This window comes from Alligator sinensis, unplaced genomic scaffold, assembly GCF_000455745.1.
Source record: "Alligator sinensis unplaced genomic scaffold, ASM45574v1 scaffold917_1, whole genome shotgun sequence".
Taxonomy (NCBI): Eukaryota; Metazoa; Chordata; order Crocodylia; family Alligatoridae; genus Alligator; species Alligator sinensis.
This window is the reverse complement of record NW_005841988.1, coordinates 2,747,641-2,767,598: the sequence shown is the minus strand read 5'-3', so window position 1 is coordinate 2,767,598 and position 19,958 is coordinate 2,747,641. Positions and strand designations below refer to the sequence as shown.

At 45.6% G+C, this 19,958-nt stretch overlaps 1 protein-coding gene across 3 annotated transcripts in view; it reads left to right on the top strand.

Moving 5' to 3' along the window:
• CCDC171 (coiled-coil domain containing 171) overlaps positions 1-19,958 on the top strand; it is a 323,890-nt gene that overhangs the window by 18,963 nt on the left and 284,969 nt on the right. For all 3 annotated transcript variants that reach the window (XM_014518841.2, XM_014518840.2, XM_006021333.2), the window contains exons 4-6: positions 2,583-2,757; positions 8,932-9,122; positions 11,943-12,074. In XM_014518841.2, coding sequence (XP_014374327.1) covers positions 2,583-2,757; positions 8,932-9,122; positions 11,943-12,074 — 498 coding nt within the window. The remainder of the gene's footprint in view (positions 1-2,582; positions 2,758-8,931; positions 9,123-11,942; positions 12,075-19,958) is intronic.

Sequence of the window (19,958 nt, the reverse complement as noted above, 5' to 3'; positions counted from 1 at the left end):
AAGACGGAAGCAGAACAAAGGTGCTCTCTCTCTCTCTCTCTCTCTCTCTCTCTCTCTCTCTCTCTCTCTCTCTCACACGCAGCAGGGGTGTCAAACTCATTAGGTTCTGTGGGTTGACCCTCCATCCATGGGCTGGATTGGGCCCATATCCTGGATCTGGCATATGGGGCCAATCTATGTCCTAGGTCTAGGGCAGCTGGAGTGGGTGCCATGTGCAGTGTGGTCTCAGACCGGCTGCTTCAGGGCTGATCGCACTACATGCAAGGGTCATGCTAGCCCCCAAGATCATGTCAGATCCAATGTGTATCCCAGAGTCGATGTCTTCTGTGGCATGTGACCCAGAGCAGATGGTCCGGGATTGCGCTGCATGTGGCAACCTCTCCCGCTGCTCTGGGGCTGTGCTGCATGTGGCACCTGCTCTGGCCACTTAGGGATGTGCGGTGGGTCTGGCATGGGGTGGGCACAGCCTGGAACAGGCACCACTTGTGTTGTAGGCCCGGAGGAGCTGGAGCAGGCACCTCCATGACACACAGGGCAATCTAGAACATACCACAGGCAGCACTTGGGGCTGAATGGTAGGGCTTCACAGGCTGGATCTGGTCTGAAGAACAGTATCTTTGCCACCCATGAGTTATAGTGATCTTAGAGGCCAATTTACAATATGAATAAGTAAACAGTTTTCTGTCAGAAGTGTGATGCAGTCAATTTAAATGATCTCTTTTATATCATGATTCTAAATCTAGATATGTTCCAGTCCTTAATTTTTGGGTTTAGATTGATGTCTAGAAAGAAAGGTCTTGAGGTCAGTTTGAGTATGTGTAACAATGAGCAACTAACTTATAGCCTAAAAGAGGGGATTCCCAAGTCTGAATGCAAGATATGGGTGAAACCTGTAAATCCCTAGGTCAGTGGTTCTTAACCTTTTTGGTACTGGGATCCATTTGTAAATACTGATGGCCAGTCCTGACCCAGTAAACAGTTTAAGTAGAAAACAGACCCCTGGCCCTTCCGGTACAACTCACTCCTGACCTGCTGCCCCTCAGCCCCAGCTCCCACCTGATATGTGTGGGGTGGGGGGCAAGTAAGCCTTTGCATGCTGGAACTCTGCCAGCCTGCAAAGGAAAAGCCATGGTTTCCCACATTTTTCTCCTTTAAAGGGGAATCTATTTTTAATGTTTGTTCATGACCCTTTCATACATGCTTGCTACTCACGGGTTGAGAAATGCTGCCTTACGTGGTGGTAGGCAGGCCCTAACTTGCCTACCAGAAAGCGTGTTCCCTTTCCTTTCCTGTGACATGTTGTCACACTGTTGCAGTCACAGATGAGATTCTAAAAACACCCCGTTTGCTTACAGAAGACAGTAGTTGCCTTCTGCTGCCTTCTGAGAGAGCCGGAATTTGATGATTTTTCTGGGCCCACTGATAAAGCATTTGTCTGATGGGGTTTAGGGTAAAGAATGCTGCATGTTGTTTAAGGGTAAAGGTTGCCTTGAGTTTTCTAGTATTTATTTGTTGTCAAAATTTAAATGATCTCCATGTGACTGTTTAATGCTGTTGCTGGAAATTAGTTTTTTATGTATGTTCAACCTGAAGGGTTAAATCTAAATAAATATAACTGCAAATTGTCACATGGGCACAATTTATAATGTAATTAGCAGCCTTTTGTTAAAAGGAGAGAGGGAGAGATCAATATTAGAAAACTAGCTTTTCCTGAAATCACTATGATTTTTGAAAAATGAACAAATAATTTAAAATATATTATTTTATGTTTGATTTGCAGTGAACTTAGGTCAGTTAATTAAAAAAACCCATGAAATAAACTGATTGGTTGATTGCAGTGGCTAGACTAAGATTCATTGTAGTTCATTAGCTTGTCTTGGAGCAGGGGTGGCAGAGTAAAATTGGTCCATAGGCCATATTTCCTGCTTTGCAGGTGTCTGCGGGCCACACCTGCTCTGGTAGCAGTAGATTCTGACCATGGTACTGTCAGGGCTGCTAGGAGTATAGCTCTTGCTGGGCCTCTGGCAGCCATGATGAGAAACTCTACCATCATGTCAGTAGATACTGCTGTGGGGGGAGCTGTCAGTATGGCCAGCAGCCAGGGATTAATGTGGATTTGCATTCGCTCCTCAAGCTTGAGCTGCTATGGGGTCTGATGTTGGCATGGCCCTTGCTACAGTTGCTCATCCCCCCACTTCTGAGTGGACACAAGAAATGGGGAACTGTAAATTTGGCAGCAGCTGCAATAAGTACTGCATTACTACCTCCCTGCAGCAGCCTTAGCCTGATGAGAGGATATGAACCCCGCAAATGGATGACTCCTTCCCCTGCTCCTTCATTGCAGCTTGGGGACAAGACAGCAGGTTGGAGGCCCATGCCCATGGGCTTTATCTGGCCTGTGAGCCCTGAAGCAAAATGTGCATTGACAGCTTTTTTTTACCTCTGACTTCCCTGGGGATAAAAGTAAACTTTCTCTCTGTTAGCATACTTCATTGAAATGTTTAATACCTAAGTTTTCTTTTATTTAAATAGTGTCATTGATAGTTTCTAAAAAACAAAAATCCAAAAACTTTTTCTCTTAGCTGTCTAATTATGAAAGCCAGATTGCCAAGTTACGATGTGAAGTTGAGAAAGGAGAAGCTGTTCGACAAGGTCTAGAGTATGAACTAGCTATTGCTAGAAAGGATGCTGGTCTTGAAAGATATTCTGCAGAAGAAAAGTTAAATGAAGCAAGCAAACGACTTGGACAACTGCAAGGTATGTTTATAGGGGTTTGGGTTGTAAATACTGAACACAGGCTGAATATAGAGAGACTCAAGCAGACAACTAGGCTGTGGCCCTCTCTTGCCTTTCTGGTTTCATTTACAGCTCCCTATTAGGACTCTTGCCCCTCTTTCCCTCCTTGTAGGATGGCGGCGGTGTATCTGTGCAGCGCTGCCCGGCTCAGCCCAGCCTGGGTGCAGGGAGAAGTTGTCACTGAGCTGCAGCTGCTGGGGGTGGGCCTGCCCCTGCAGCCTGGGGTGGCCCTGCTCAGCCATGGCTGAGGCAGCAGAGCTGGGCCGTGGTCGCGGGTCCATTCCCAGCGGCTGCAGCTCAGTGACCGGGGTGGGGGAAGGGGGGGAGGCTGAACCCTGTCAGTGAGTGCAACCTGGCTTGGTGTGCATGGGTGGGTGGCAGCTGGCTGGGCAGTGGGCTGTCCAGGCTGGCTCAGAGGCACCACGGGGGCTTGTGGTTCTGCAGCGAGCCTCTGGTAGGTGGCTGCTGGGCTTTCGGGCCTGCCAGCGCATCTGAGCTTGCCCAGGTAGGCCACTGGCCGGCCAGCAACCGCCTGTGGATGCCAGGCCAGGCTGCACTCACAGACAGGGCTTAGCCTCCCCGTCACAGAACCGCAGCTGCCTGGGATGGCCCTACCCCCACAGCATAGGCCATGGGGGCAGGGCCACCCTCAGCAGCTGAGGTTGAGTGGGCTGGGTCAGGCAGTGCTGCACAAAGTCCCCCTCCCTGCCCTGTGGCGATGGGGTCAGGAGGAGGGGAAAGAGCCCCCCTCCAGCACTGAACAGACCACCCCTCCCCACCTTGCAGGTGGGTGGAGGGGTGGGAACAGTCCCCATCTGGGGCTGGGCAGCCTGGCACAGAGCTCCCCTCCTTGCCACAGAGGGGAGAGGGAGGAGGGGGAAAAGTCCGGCTTCAGCACTGCACAGAGCCCCCTCCCCCACCCTGGGGAGGGGGGAGGTGGAGGAGGGAGAAGAGTTGCCCTCCAGCACCGAACAGAGCCCCCCTTCCTGCTGGGTGGAAGAGGGAGTAGCAGAGGGATGAGGACCCTCTGGGTCCAGGCAGCTCTGCACAGAGCCCCCTTCCCCACTCTGTGGTGGGGTGGCAGGGAGGAGGGGGGGCTGCTCCATCCCAGCTGCAGTCCCCTGTTTAGGAGGTAATTAACCCCTTTTTCTGCCCCCTTAGCCTTAATGGGGTGATGCCAGAATGGCTGCAGTGGGACAGAGAAGGAGGGGAAGAATAAACTCCTCCTGGGCACTCTGACAGAGGTCCCTCCCCTTCCCCTTGCTGCTCCAGTGATGGATGTGGCCAGATGCTGTCCGGGCATAGCCCCCTTTAGGTGAAGGGGACAGGGAAGAGGGTCTACCAACCCCAGTTTAGTCTGGACCCCTGGCTGCCCCCTCTGCCTCTGCTGCTCACCCACAGGCGGGCAGACCCCAGCTGTGGTGGGGGAGAGGGGAAGGAGGGAAGGATTAAGGTGAAGAGGGCAGGAAAGGGGTTAACAGGGCCATGCCAGCTGGTGTTTCACCACATCTCTGCCCCTGCTTCAACTAGAGAGCAGAGGGGCATGGCCAGCCCTACTCTCTGGAGCAAACAGCACAGATCAGTCCAGAGAGCATGCTGGGATGCTGGAGGTTTCTGGTTTAACTTAAAACAGAAAGGGGTCTGGGATAGAAGTTGCATAAACTGGCTTGACCCAAGTCAGTTTAGTCTGATACTACCAGGCTTATTTTAAACCAGTTTCAGCCATTTTGAAACTGGTTTATGTGCATTGAACATCTGTACTGTTACAGGTTTAAGCCAGTTTCTGATCACTTAAACCGCTTTATGTGCAACTTCTGTCCCTAGCCACTAAGGCTCCATCTCCTTTCCTTTAGCTCTGTGCCCCTCACTGGCAACTCCCTTTCCTTCTATTGTCTCTTATAGATCACTGTCATATACTATTCTTTTTTCCAGGCCTATAATTTTGATGTCATTTTTTAATCCTATTTGTGCTTCTCTCGCCACATTCTGGTTCTTTTTTCTCCATTTTTATTGTGTTAAAACCGAACTTACTATACCTGATCTTTGGCCACCTTGTATCTCATTCATATTCTCTTTTTAAAAAGGTTTTCCTTCTCTCTCAGAGATCTGATCATAACCTCTTTGACTCTTCCTCTGGATTTGGTATGAAGTATAAGCTGATTTTGGTCGCCTCCCTGTCTTGCAGTTTAAGTTGGTAGGGCTTTTTTTTCCTCCTTCTGTTCAATATAGAGGAGGACGTAGTCCTAGGACATTCTGTTTTTTGTACAGTAGAAATCTAGGTTTTGTCTGTTTTGGAACTCTGCCTGACTGGAGTATAGGCAAGTGTTATAAAGCAAAGTGATTTTTTTTTTTGTGGTGATTTTTTTTTTTTTCAAATACCTTTGAAAAGTAAAACAGTTAAGAAATATGTCTTTGTATATTGTGTCTGAATGCTGAACATCAACTTAAGTGCTTAGAAAGACTACTTGTTAACCAAAGAGACATAATTGATATGCCTAAGGAAACAGCTAAACTGATTATGGCACTTTAAATAATTGAAAAAAAACAAACAAAATAATACCTTTCAAGATTACCTTATATATTCTAAGAAGCAAAGTAGGACAAACACTAGAAACGTTTTCCTGTGCAAGCTGTCGTAAACGCTGCAGGCTAAAGATTTAATTGGTAGAAAACTTTTTTTTCTATTATTAGGAAGCTATATGCTTTCCTTTACTTGTTAATTATAATGCTCTTTTAGTTGCTACCTTTTAGGTGTCATCTTTAATATTTAACATTGTAGGAGACTTTCTACCTAAGATACGGCTGTCAAAATGTTGTTTTGTGACCAGCTTTCAGATTTAAGGAGCTAATTAGCTGTTGAAAAAGTCAAATGCTGATTTTTATTGCTTCCCTCTTCTGGAGTCCCTGGCTTCATATTCATTTTCCCTTGTGATTTGGCATCTTCTTTAGTCTTTGCTTGCTTGCTTGCTGCTTTAATGTGCTATCTGTCTCTATTGTTGGCTAATTTGTCAGATGGGCTTCTGTGAGTTAGCAGCCTTTTTCAATATTTCTTCTAATTTCTCTGTTCTCCTTAGGTAGCTTTTACTCTGTGCTGTTTAATTATCATTTTTCTTGGTTTATTTGTTGCTACTTTTACCTCCTTTTTTTACTAGACTTTACTAGGAAGTCTAGTTTTCTGCTTCTAATTTTTTTTAAAGCGATCGTGAAAGGAAAGAATTTTAAAATGATGATCACTGTACTCGAAAGTTGTGTTCAGTTAATTCTCAGTACCTCTCTGTGTATATGGTAAAGTAAGGAAATGAAAACATACAAAATTAGCCTACAAGGTCCATTCATGTGTATGTAGATGTAGGGATAAGTTCTTAATTCTTCTGCAGGATAAGAGGAATTTTTAAAGAGAGCATGTTTAGAAGGATGAGACCATATATTGAGTAACAAGGAACCTGAATAGTTTGGAATTTTTATTTCAAGAGGTCTAAGAACCAAAGTCAGGCACAGGATTTGGTTGTTCTGACAGGGCCTGCAGAAAATCAAGTGAAGTACAGAATGCAGTTACTTTAAAGTAGTGACGGAGAAATGCATTATAATATTGGAGGCCAGAAGGAGACTAGTGTTTTAGGGCAGGGGTGTTAAACTCATTTAGTCTAGCTGGCCAGATGAGTGGTGTAGGGCCTGCTAGGGTTACCATATTTCCAGGTCCAAATACAAGGACACCTGTTGGGGGTGGGGGGAGAATATGCTGTTGCCTTCCCCCTACCCATTCTGTTGCCCCTCACTGACCAACCACAACCCCCCCCACCCAGCCCTGCTGCTGCTGCCCCTCACTCCCAACCCACTGACCCCAGCCCTGCCAGTGCACCTCACTCCCAAAAAGCAGTACCCTGCCCCCCCTGCTGGTGCCCCACACCCCCAACCCACAGTCACCTGCCCCCTCCCCCCCATGCCCCTCAATCCTGATCTGCAGCCCCTGCCCCACTCCCAGCTCTGCTGGTGCTCCGCACTCCTGACCTTCTGTGCTCCCTGCTGCCTCAGATCACCCTTCCCCTGCTCTCACCAGTGGAGCAAAGCAAAATTGTGAACTCAGCTCTTGATCGCACATTCGCCACACTAGGTATTTTGGGAACTGTAGTTCTACCTAGCAGCAGCCATGTTGAACACGGTCCAGGGGAGGAAATCCTGGAATTTTTGCTTGCATTTAAAACCCGCCTGGATGCAGCACAGGGGGCCAAATAGAGGATGGGTCCAGGAAAACTTGGATGTATGGTAACCCTAGGCCTGTCCACAGCCTGGATGAGTGGCATAAAGCTTGTCCATGGGCCAGGTGCTACAATTTACCCTGGACCAGCTTTTCACATTGTGTGTGGGTCCAGTCCAAGACCCCTGGGAGAGGTATGGTGGGGGGGCATATGCCCCCCTAGAATTGTGCATGGGGCAGATGATGGCTGCCTGCTGTGGGATCAGGGATGTCCACACTGTTGCCTTTTGCCTCAGGATCTGTGTGCTGGCTGCACACCTGCTGCCCACCTGGTGGCAGTGGTGGTGGTGAGTTGTGCTCCCTGCTGCCAGGTGGGCTGAGGACACAGAGTGGTGAGTGCGCGGCTCCTGGGGCAAAAGCAGCAGGACAGACAGCCCTGAGCCCTCAGTGGGCATCCTGCATCAGCCCTCGTCTCGCTTAGCTCCACTGCTAAAAGCATCCCTACGCTTAAAAGTGGTGGTGGCAGTGCTTGAACTAAAGCTAATTTGACAAGCTTTAGTTCAATCCCTGATGCTGCCATTTTTAAGCACTGGGATGCTGATCCCCTGGACGAGCCTCCTGCAGCTTCATTCCACTCCCCTCCCTTGCATCCCATTCACTGCCCTGGCTTGGCAGCACTCCCAGCCCCAGCTCTAGCCCCCTGCCCCACTACCTCCCTCACCTTGGGGCCCTTGATCTGCCCCTGCCATGCCCTCAACTGTGCTCCTGTAAATTGGTTATCGGATTGGTATTGGCCAATATGCCTGGTAAACTATCAGCTATTGGTATCGGCCAAGAAAATCTCTATTGGTGCACCCCTGACTGTTACAGATGTGACAATGCAGATACGTTGAGTTGAGCTTTAGGATCTTGACAGTAGGTGCAAAGGACCAGGTCATGTGTGGTGTGGTCTGGTCTGATGGTTAAAACACTAAGGAAAACCAGAGGCCTGGCTCTGGGTCTGAGGGCAGGATTCATTACCAAAATGAGAAGGAAATCCAAGAAGCAGAGTCCACAACATAGTCCAGGGTCAGGATCTGGGGATGAGATGCTGAGTACCAATCCGAAGGAAGATCCACAAGGTGAGGTCCAAGAACAGAGCCAAACCAGGAGCAGGACCAGGATACAGATCTGCAGGAAAATCCAAAGCCAAAGTCCAGAAATATGCCAAAACCCAGAGTCAGGAACCAGGAGGCTTGCAATGGTAGAACTGTTGACTGGCCTGCAAACCTGGGGCCCTAGCTGCAGCTAAATGTATAGGCAGCACTCTCAGCAGCCAGTCAGGTTGCTTACTGTTCCAAAACTGGGAACAGTATTTGCTGAGACTTACTGGAGGTGCGCCTACTGAGGGACTTGGCCTGGACTGGCCTGCCTGATCAGAGTCCCTGACAGTAGGTGATCTGACTTGGGTAGCAGAAGTTACATAGTTTTAGCTGAAGTATATTCTTCTTATCAGTAGAATATAAATAATTAAGGTGAAGACCAAAATTGAAGCTGAAGAAAGAGAGGTAGCACAGGAGATGCAGACAATTGTGTTTGCAGAGACCAGTATCCAAATAGAAATTGTTTGCCAAAGTCAGTGAATTGTATTGAAATATGAAATTAATAACTCTCTCAATCGCTTCTGAAAAATGGAGATGATTTTTGCTTGCTTTTTCAGAGGGGCTTAATTTTAATTAATTAATGTCTGTAATACACTTTGACAGTATATAGAAGATATTATGGAAGTACAAAATAATAGCATTATTTTTTTTTATATATATAATAGCAACAATCTGTTTCCAGAAACATTAATCTTCTAACACATTTTCTATTATATACTAAACAAATAGAACACGTAGAGGAGCTAATGTTGGTTTTACCATTAACTTTATATTTGCCAATGTTCTCTTTCTTAAAAGCAATTAATGCAGAGCTTCAAAAGAAAGTGACAGAGACTGAGAGAGCCTTTCATATTGCTCAGCAGAAGTGGAAAGAGCATCAGCAAAGACTTGCAGCTGACTTAGAGGAGAAAGATAAAATCCTCAAGACCTGTAACAGTGAATATGAATTGCTTCTGAAGGAGAGGACTAAATTGGAAAGTGTTCTACAGGTATAATGTTTTAAAGTAGTAATAATGAAAGGAATGGGATAATGATTTCCAGACTTCCTTTTATTTTTATTTTTTTCTGAATAAAACTAAAATCTCAGACAGTATCCCCAGAGAATATGAAATATTCAGCTTACATTTACAAAAGTGTATTTATTTTCTTCTTTTGCTAAGAGTTATACTGTAATATGCTCCAACTCCTGAGTACCTTGTTCTTTCATGAAAAATGATTTCTAAAATTACGTGGTTTAAAAAAAGCTATTATCGTGTGTGTGTGTGTGTGTGTGTGTGTGTGTGTATAACACATGCACATATACAGCAAAAGCTGTTATCCAGCATCCCTCAGGAATGGGGGATGCTGGTTAATCAGATATGCTGGTTAATCAAACGTGCATCATCTGGTGCTCTCCCCGGGCACAGGGAGGGGGGGCCCCCATGCAGGCTGCTTTGCCGTGCACAGGCTGCTTTGCCTCGGGCCGTGGGCTGAAGAAGTGAAGAACTCAGCCCATGGCAGCAAAACCTGAAATGGGACTTGTGATTTTGCTTTTGCCACATCCCTTGGGTGCTGGTTAGTGGAGCTTTCCGGTTGATAAAGTGCCAGATAACATAGCTTTTGCTGTAAAACACAAATGGCAAGGAGCTCTACCACTGTGAAGATGCCAGTGCAGATAAGGACTCTCGGCATAGATTGAAATGATAGTCGCAGCTTCCTGTGCTGTGTGCTGGACTTCTGAAGGCAGAACTGGATTGCTGGTGTCATGATTCCCTGCCACTTAGCAAAAAAAACCTAAAGCTGAGAAAAGGCTGTACAGTCTTGTGTTGCAATTGCATGCTACTCTTCAAATCTTAATTTTACATTCCAAAACAAAAATGTTAGAATACTGTTAAGACTGGATGGATGAACCACTTAAGAGTAGAAGACATGATGAGGATATTGTAATTATTTCATAACCAGCCAATCAAAACCAGAATGTTTAATATCTGAACATTATACTTAAAGAAATATAAGCCCGTTAAGGTATGGACACACAGAATTAGAGCACCCAAGAGTACTTTATTTTGCATGATAGTGACACCAGGAAGTAAGTATGCAATTATGATGAAAATATTTTAATGTTTGTGGTACTAAATTAGAGCAAACTGATTTTTACACATGGCTTTTGCACTATTTGAAGAGAAAAGTACTCCATATAATTTAACATGCATATCCTTTATGGGTTTTTTTAAGAAGTAAAGCACAGCAGTTCTTACAAGGTATGGGTTTGTCAATAACCCAGTGTGGTTACAGAACAGAAGAATAGATTGCTGCTTACAAATGCAACATCTTCTATTCAGAATTACTAGCCAATTGCCCATCAGGAATGACCAGGGGGGTGGGGAGTGTGCGGGGACAGAGCCCCATTTTCCCCCTCCCCCTGGTCTGGGTCCACTCCCCCTTTACCTTCTGCTCCGTGGGGTCCAGGCCCACTTCCCCCCCTCCCCCCTGCAGTGGCGAGGGGAGGGGAGGAGTGGGCTTGGGCCCGATTCGGGGGAGGACCAGGTCCAAGGGTGGGGAGAAGCTGGCCTACTTTGGTGGGGGGAGCAGCGGGCCTGGGCTGACCTGGCGGTGGTAGGGGAACAGGAGGAGCAGGCTCAGAGCTCACGGGGAGTGGGCCTGGGCCCAAACGGGGGGAAGCCTGATCTGGAGAAGAAGCTGGCCCACTGGCGGTGGGGTGGAGCAGCGGGCCTGGCCTGATGCAGCAGTGGCTGAGGGAGGGGAGGAGCGAGCCTCCTCCCCCTCCTTGGGCCCGGGCCCACTCCTCCCCCTCATCAACTCTGAGCCCACTGCTTTTCCCCTCCTGCCGCTGCCACTGGGTCAGCCCGGGCTGGCTTCTACCCTGGCTCGGGCTTGGTCCTTCTCCCCACTCTCCAGCGTGGGGCCTGGGCCCACTCCTTCCCTCCCCCCATGGCTGCCGTGTCATCCTGGGTTGGGCCCTGCAGGTGGCGACGACCGAATGGGGGATCGGTGGGCCAAGGCCAGAGCTGTGGCCTCACCACCCCACAGTATCCTGATTCTGCCCCCCCCGCGCACTGCTGCCATCACCTACAAGGAGGGGGGGCGGTGAGGCCAGCTCCAGTGGCCTTACTCTCCCCTCCCCCATCATTGACACCTGTAGGAAACAGGGCCAGGGCAGGGGGGCCAGCAGTGCTGGTCTCACAGCCCCTGTTCCGTCTTCTCCATTTGCCCCTGCCTCCAGGGAGCAGGGCGGGGAGGGCGAGTCCAGCTGTGCTGTCCCCTGTATCCCCACCAGCATGGTGGTGTGCTACCAGCTCCTGTTCAAATGCTTGTTTGCACTCTGATTGGCTGTTTGTCAGTGCAAATAAAATGTTATGGATAGACAGACAGTCTGTTATAATATTAAAATACTTGGATTGTCATGGGGCATGGGTTTTTGGTGGGGGGGTTCACCACTTTTTAAGACTTTATATTGGGCTGATCCTCTCTTCAGCTAAGGAGAGTTGGATATGGCGTCTTCCAGACCCATTCCATTTCAACCTGAGCCAGCTCTAGAGGGTCTCCCCAAAGTGACATGAAGGGTTCTGTGACCTGGAGCTAGGAAGCTTAACTCTGATTGCAAGTATACTTTTTGTCCGTTAGGACACTGGTCATGGAAGCGAATTTCTGAATATGCTTTCCTCTAAAGATTGAATGTAAGAGTAGACTTACAAGGCTTAAATAATTATTTAGAAGCACAGTACATTTGATGATACATGTTTAAGTAGGATTTTCTAACTTCCTATTGGTGCTTTTCAATAATAAAGCAAGACTGTATCTATATCAAGGAAACTATGGAGCATCACAAAGAACAAAGGAATATGATGGAATCACAGATCAGGGAGACTACATTTAAGGAGTTTAGGTTTCAGTCAGAACAGTGGGAAGCAGGAAGAAGAGACTTCCAGATCATGTTGCAGGTATTTTACTATAAAGCACTAATTTTATAAAGACTGTTCTCCTTATATAAGTTAAGCATAGTATTATTGCTTAATTTATCTGATCAGTTAAGAGATCCTTGCTTACCTTTCAAAATCTTGTGAACATGTTACTGGTCTTCTGGAATCTGTTCAGTAAATCTTAACAACTACTTCCCGTCTTTGCAGTGGTAGAGCATTGACAGTGCCCTCATCCCCCCTGCTTTTGTCTGTGGCAAATTAGGGTTGTTTTGATGTATTTGGCATTGTGCCTTGTAGTTGTGCGAGAGGGTTGTTCACAAAGCTTTTAAATATAGGGTTAAGAATAGGTTAGACTAACAGTGTTCAAATTATGGCCTGTGGGCCTTATCCAGCCCCTGAAATGACTGAATCAGCCCATAGTACAAGGGACCAGCAGCAACCAGCTTGGCCTGGCACATCCCCTTTCTTGCTTGGCTCCATGCCACTGATTCCCTTTTCAGCCCAGAGGTAAGTTCTCTTCTCTTCATCTCTCTCTCCCTGCTTTTTCTTCTTCCCCTTTTTCTAATATTGGCAACCACCTTGGCCCTTCCTCTCTACCTCTCCCCCTTACCAGGGGGCACTGGTGGTAGCCTTTGCTCTAAACGTTTGATCTCTACTGGATTAAACAAACACTTGCTTAGGATGTTTTAGATAGGGATGAGTAGGGAGCTGGACTAAAAGATATCCTAAAGTCTGTTCCAGCCCTACTTTTTCTATGATTCTAAGGGCATGAAAGATGTTGGCTTATTTGATCCCTGGAGAGTGAAATTCATTATCTGTCTACAGAGTAGCTGTGGAACAGGTAGCCGTTTCTTCACCACTAATGTGTCTTCCTTCTGTGCAGGACAAAATCTGTGGTCCATGATGATGGATCTTCCTGTTTCAGTCAGAAGGCATTTGTTGTCCCTTTCCACTGAAATGTGGTCTTCTTTTTTTAGACTGTGCCAGCTGTGTTTCGGGGTTCATTTGTTTTTGGGGGGGGGTGTTTTGTTTTGTTTTTTAAAGTGAGCAAAAATATTTTTAAGACAAATATTTTTAGATATGCCAAAAGTCACTGTATGATAAGTCTGGTCACTGTTGATTAGGGCTGGATATGAATCAGTTGAGCTATTGGTGAGAAGCTTAGTGATCTTTCCAAGTACTTGATCCCCGTTTTTGAGATGTTTTAATAACACTTAGTTCATTATTTTAATACTAGCAAATTGCCTATCAAGAATGATGTGGGGTGAGGGGCGCAGTGGGGACAGAGCTCTGTGTCCGGCCCCACTCCATCCCCCTCTGGCCGCTCCTTGTCCGGCCCCACTCTACCCCCATCCTCCTCCCGGCACCTCGGATCCGGCCCCGCTCCCCCTCTCCCACCACTTCAGGTTTGACCCTGCTCTCAGTCCCCCCACCGCTTTGGGTCTGACCCTGCTTCCCCCCTGTCTCACCCCTGCCACTTTGGGTCTGGCCCTGCCCCTGCCCCACCCCCCCTTAACCCCCCTGCCACTTTGGGTCCGACCCTGCTTCCCCTCACGCCACTTCAGGTCTGGCCCTGCTTCCCTCTTTCCTCCCCCTCCCCCCCAGTGTTGCTCTGGGTGTGCCTGGCCCATGTCCACCTGCCTTCCCACTCTCCTTCCTCACTCCCTGCCTACCACCTTCCTCCCCCTCCCTGCCAGCTGTTCTGGCGGGCAGGGGTGCTGCCACTGTGATTTCCTCCCCCCTACCTTTGCCCTCAGGCAGGGAGGTGAAGGGGAAGCCCTGCTGCTGGGCCAGGGCGTGTTCCCTGTCACCACAAGGGACAGGGAACATGCAGGGGCAGGGCAGGTGTTCCCTGCTGCTAAACTTCCCCAGCAGCACAAACTTGGGCCCATGCAGCCTGGGCTGCCCAGCCAATTGCCACCTGCCCACTTGGCAGTGCATGTGTACTTGGCCAGAAGCGTTATAGACAGAGAGACAGAAACACGCATACACTAAACCTTTTATTATGTTAGAATACCCTGAGAGCATTATGTAAATATTAGAGGTGCACTGATACATCAGTCCAATATTGGATCAGCACTGATATTAAGAAAATTGCCTATATCAGAAATTGGCCTGATGTGGCTGATAATTTAGCTAATAAATGCCTGCGAGTGCATCCAAGCACACTGCAGCATGCAGGCAGTGAGGCGCATAGCTCGGCAGCTTGGAGAGCTGCATGCAGCTGGTAAGTCTGTTGTGGTGGAAGGGGAGGGGAGAGGGAAGAGGTGTAGCAGGGGCAGATCAGCCCCACTTCCCTTTCTCACTGTGGGGGGTGTTGATCTCCCTTCCCCTTCCACCACAACAGACTTACCAGCTGGATGCAGCTGTATTGGAAATCAGATCAGTATTGGCTAATATGCTTCCTTAAAAATCGGCTATTTGTATTGGGCCCCAAAATCTCTTATCAGTCCACCCCTAGTAAATATGATAAGTGTATAATCTGTTGGTGTCCTTTTAAGAGCTTTTCTGGCTCGTCAAATAAGAGTGGTGCAGAACCAGCATGAGTGAGTATATGAGACAAATTTTGAATGAAACACCCCAACCCTAGGAGCCATATTGATTTATAATAAAGCAGTAAAGTATGCAGTAGTGAAAGTAATTGGGTGAAGTGATCAAAGAACTTTATCTTATTAAAAATAGGTGACTCTCCTATGTAACTCTTGTAGTTATCAATGGAAAGTTTCTCATGCTCTTTTATCTTTTACCAAAAAAATAAAATCCACCAACCCCTTTGTTAATCAAATTGGTTGCAGTTTAGGTTCTGAGTCTGATTCTATGCTATGTTTTAAGAACAGTTCATAAGGGCTGGAGCAGGAAAAGTTTCTCCTCCATCTTGATTGCTAGATACTGCTTTTACTTTCTGTAGACTTGGGAAGGATATTGTGCTGATGAAATGGTGAGTGATAGATGATTATGCAGTGGATGTGTTCCTTTGCTACAAAGCATTTTTTCCACTGCTAAGTATTCTATACTATTTTTATTAGTATTTGTATTAACCTGGTGCTTAAGAGTCTGAGCCATGAACTGGTACCTCCTTATGCATACCTCTGTACCAGCAGTTAGCTGTAAGACAATCGCAGCCCCAAAGAGCTTACAGTTCAGTATGAGAAACCAGATACTCCTCCTTTGTACAAAGGAAAAAGTCCATTGGTCAACAAGGTGGGCAGTGGTATTAGTGCACCAGTAACTAAAACGTGAGTGAAGTTTTGGTAAGTATCATGGCGAATGTGAGCTTCTTAAAGGAATGTGAAGGAGAATAATAAACAGACGTTATAGATGTTTACAAAAAGCTTTTTCTAAAAATGGAGGATGACTTGGGTAAAGCATAAAGCAGAGGTCAGCAACCCCTGGCACGTGTGCCGAGCACGGCATGCAAGGCCATTTTGCTTGGCGCACCGCTGCCAGCCTAAGTTCTAAGCAGTTGCTGCCAGCCATGAAGCCCAGTCTGCTTGCAGCAGGGCTTGCAGCTGAGCCTGCCTGACTCCCACCCACTCCAAGGCCAGCCCCAGCCCACCCCCCCACCAGGATGAGGCTGGCGCTGCCCCTTGCCAGGAGCATCGCACCTTTTTGTGGGCTTAGCTGTGCAGGGTGGGTGGTTGGGCTGATGGGCAGGCTCTGGGCCGGGGCCTCGGCCAGATGTGCTGCAGCCTGGGGGCTGGCTCCCCGGGGAAGCACAGGGGCTCTGGTGGGACCAGGGCATTGTTGGGTTGGACTTTGTCCAGTGGCCCAGGAGCCGGGCTCCGTGCGCCAGTGCATCTGGTTCTGTGTCTCTGCCTCTGTCTGGTTCTCTGTGTCTGTGTGCACACATGTCTGGTTCTGGATGTGTGTGTATGTATGTGTCTGTTCTGGTTCTCTGTGTTTGTGCTTGTGGTTCGTTCTCTCTCATTGCAACATGCTTAACAAAAAAGGAATACACAACAACAAAAGCAACATTTATGGTTATTAAATATACTAATATGCAGTGCGTCCTGCCATATGAAGGTGCCTGACAGTGAAAACAAGCAATGTGTTTGCAATAGAGAAAGGGAAAAAGTAGATGGTAGGGTAGGGGGTGCCATGGTCAAAGTGATTTTGAAAGTGATCTTTACCGAAGCATTTGTAATAGATAGGAAGAGAACAAGACTACACTTGTCAAGGCCAGAAGAAAGGATGTTGCAATGTGAGATTGAGAGCGTTAGTTGGGCAGATGAATAGGAAAGGATCCATTTTAGGATATTGTTATATTGTATAGTATAATATGTTGCCTATTCTTTCTGCTTAACATTTTTGGGTGCAAGAAGTCGGAGTTGAAGATAATGCCTAGATTAGGGGTCTGAGTGATGGGAAGGATGCTGGTGTTATCCACCCTAATTAAGAAGGAAGGTAACAAAGAGGAAGTGGTGGTGGGGGATAATTAAAAGTTTGGTTTCAAAATGACCCATCTTTCTAACATCTTGCAAATGTGTAGCAGCTCAAGATTTTACTTTGGGCAGGAGGGAGTTTGTCAGCATGGAAGTGGCAGGAAAATTTGTGTTTTAAAGGCAAGTATACCCACTGATAAGCAGCAGAGGAAGAAAAGAAAGGAAGCACAGACAAATACAGGGGGAACACTCCTCAGCAATTTAGGGGATGACTGAAGAGAATCTTCAAAAGACACTCTAAAGGAACAGTTAGAGCTAGGAGGAGAACTAGGAGAGGGCAAAGCTACAGATGCCAAAGGAGGAAGAGATTTTTAAGTTGAGCTTGGTTGATGTCAAAAACAGTAGTCTGTAGAAATAATTGAATCCATTTTTGGTAGGAGTATTTTTTTCTGTCTACCATTTGGTCAAAAAGCATGAGGCTAGACTACTGTTCTTGAGCTTTGGCTAGGAAGAAGCCCATTGAGTGATTTGAGTGGAGTGCACAAGCAGAGGCTGAACTGGGAAGTTTGTGGTGGAATTGGAGTTCAGGCAGTGTTTAGATACCACGGTCATTTAACTTGGGGCTGAAAAGAAGAAGCAAGAATATCTAAAAGGTAAGTGGAATCAAGGGAGGTGACTTAGTAAGATGAGAGAAATTAAAGCATGTGGAGCAGAAGGTAGCTCAAAGAGATGAGGCTGGTTGGAGACTCATTCACTACATGTGACTATATGTGCATAGTTCAAGGGTAGTGGGGTTGCTGACCAGCTGATGTAGCTGCTTAGTAAGTAAAGGGAGTAAAGTGGAGTAATATTCCTTACTTGTTGGGCATGTCTACATAAGATGCTAAAAGCACAATAGACTAATTCTACTGCGCATTAGCGCATCATGGTGAAAGCCATGTTAATGTGCTAATGCTCAGTAGAATTTGTTTACTGCACATTAGTGGCTCCTAAAAGACATGCGCCAGCGTTACTGTGCAGTAGTGCCGATTACAGCACGTTAAGTTTGTACCAGTTATTACTGGGATTAAACAAATGCATCATAATTACAATGTATTTACATGTGTAGATGTGCCCATTGAGATGATATCCCTACTTCAAGTCAGGTCTCTTAACCAGTTTCTTTAAACAGTAAGAACAGCAGGCTCCTCTCACATGGTGGTTGCATTCTCCCCATGCAAATAACTTTGATTTGCACCTGTGTTTTCCCACTTTACAAACATGCACATCATTCAATATTTGATGATTGTCTTAGTCACTATTTGGTTAGTCACCTATGGTTTAGTTTTTATATTCTCCTTCCAGAGCATCCAAAATAACAAAAGGTGACTTCAAAAGTGCCCGAGTCTCTGACCAGGTGTATTGCAGCTGGGATTTGAAATACTGACTTCCTTTTATATTCCTACAATTGAAGTATGAAACTGAAGGCTCAGTAAAGGTCTCTCTGAAACCTTAGCTGTAATCTGCTCACGGAAATGTCATTTCAAGTAAAATATGCAAATCTTGGCTAGAGGAGCACTCATAGTTTACAAACTCCTGGTGAAAGGCTTGGAATTAATGTCCATAACAGGATGTGAAAATTAATCCAGCTTAAACTATTGTAGTCTGTCTCTAGGAGGCATAAAGGAAACTAATCCTTTCTGCTTTCCAATGGATTCTACAGTATGCCCCTCATGAGTGTGCTTGGAATACCAGCCACTTTATAACAAAGAAAAATGTAGGTGTTCAGTAATAAGTGCAATAGCATCACCTTGTGGTTAACTTAGTAGATAAAACACAGGGTATATTTTTTTTTTTTTAGGATACTTGTTTATGAAAGCCTGTTTAAGAATGTGTGTGTGTGTACATGGTGGTTTTAAGTTTCTCATTTGGAATATTGACTTAAAATAAAGACAGTAACAGTTCACAAAATGCAAGTGTTACGTAGCTCTGCCTACACTTACAAAGTTAAAGGCAATTTTTCTTGTTCTCCTGATTTGTTCATGTTATCTGAAATGAACATTAAAATGAAATGATATGATGCATGATTCTGGAAAGCTCTGAGACCTCTTGCAAGGCACTGAGTCTTGAATGCTCTAATGCATGAATAAAAAAAATCTTAAAAACAAACGAACAAAAAAGCCCAACCCATAAAGTTCAGTGTAATGACAAAAAGAAACATGCAGCTGATGATGATAAAACTACAAATAGAGTTCTACAAATTTTATTATCCAATGTAGAGTTTGGGTTCTTTTTAGCATGTTCAATTTTTTGTACTTTAAAAATTTTATTTTACAAGTGGATCTTCAAGGGACACAAAAATATGGTATAGTATCTATGACTAATTTCATAGAAAGAGAGTGAAAACTTACCTTTGATGCTTGGTAAGTGGTTAAATTGGGTAGATTTAATATCTTGGATGGAAATGTTATGGCTGAAAGATTATGCTTCCACTACTGATATGTCCTTGTGACTGACAGCTACCTTATTCAATCTTAGCTAGTTTCAGGAAATTTTAAGCTTTAAGAAAAGGCCTGTATTTTTTTTTTTTTTTTTTTTTTTTTCACCCATAGCACATTGTTGAGGTTTTGTCAGCTTATGTTGTCTGCTGAACATTAATGTAACAAATTTTTTCTTTTCTCTCCCCACCTTATTCACACCTGTCTCAGTCACTCACACACTCAAAGTCACACTCGCCCCCCCACCCCCAAAATTATTAGTAATTTTAAGGAATATAGTTGTAGTATCAGACTTGGAAGACCAGATGCATACCTCTCTGGTATTTTGCAATGTGTCCCTGGTGGTGGTGTTGAATAGAAATAAATGGTCAGGAGGACTTATGGTAATCTTTGTATTTTCTGCCCAGAAAGCCATTTTGACAAATTGAGTCTCCAAAGATCTTCCATCTAAAGCACTGGACTTATACCTTGCTTCTGATACTAGTTAGGGGAAAAAACTTTTAGCAGTCCACCAAACCAAAGCTATTCTTTCTGGAACCATTGGGAGTGCTTGGTTAACTGTGTGCACTAGGAATATCAGGGGTTTGTTAAATGAATAGTCTTTCTTACTTGTGTTTTTTGGGGTTCTTTAGCTATAACTGTGGAACTGTTTGGTGTTTATGGATAGATAGACTAATAATGATACTTTACATACTATTAAATGTAAATTATTTATAGTTTAAACGGACAATTTTGTAAAATAGTTAATTTTTTAACAGAAAAATAGTCCTCTTCAACTCTTCAGAAGCTTGAAAAATTTACTAAAGTATGAAGATAACTTATGAATATGATTTAATGAATTTCTGGGCAAACACTTTCTTTCTAACACTACCTGCAAGGATTTTAAAAAAGCGCATACCATTTTTACCCATAAATATGAGAGATTCTCCCCCCCACCCCAATCAGCATGGGTGGAGGGGAAGCTCATTGTCTTACATTTGCATACAAAAAAGCCTCATTAAAGATATTATCTATAATTAACTGCTACCAAAAGCGGCATGTGCTCA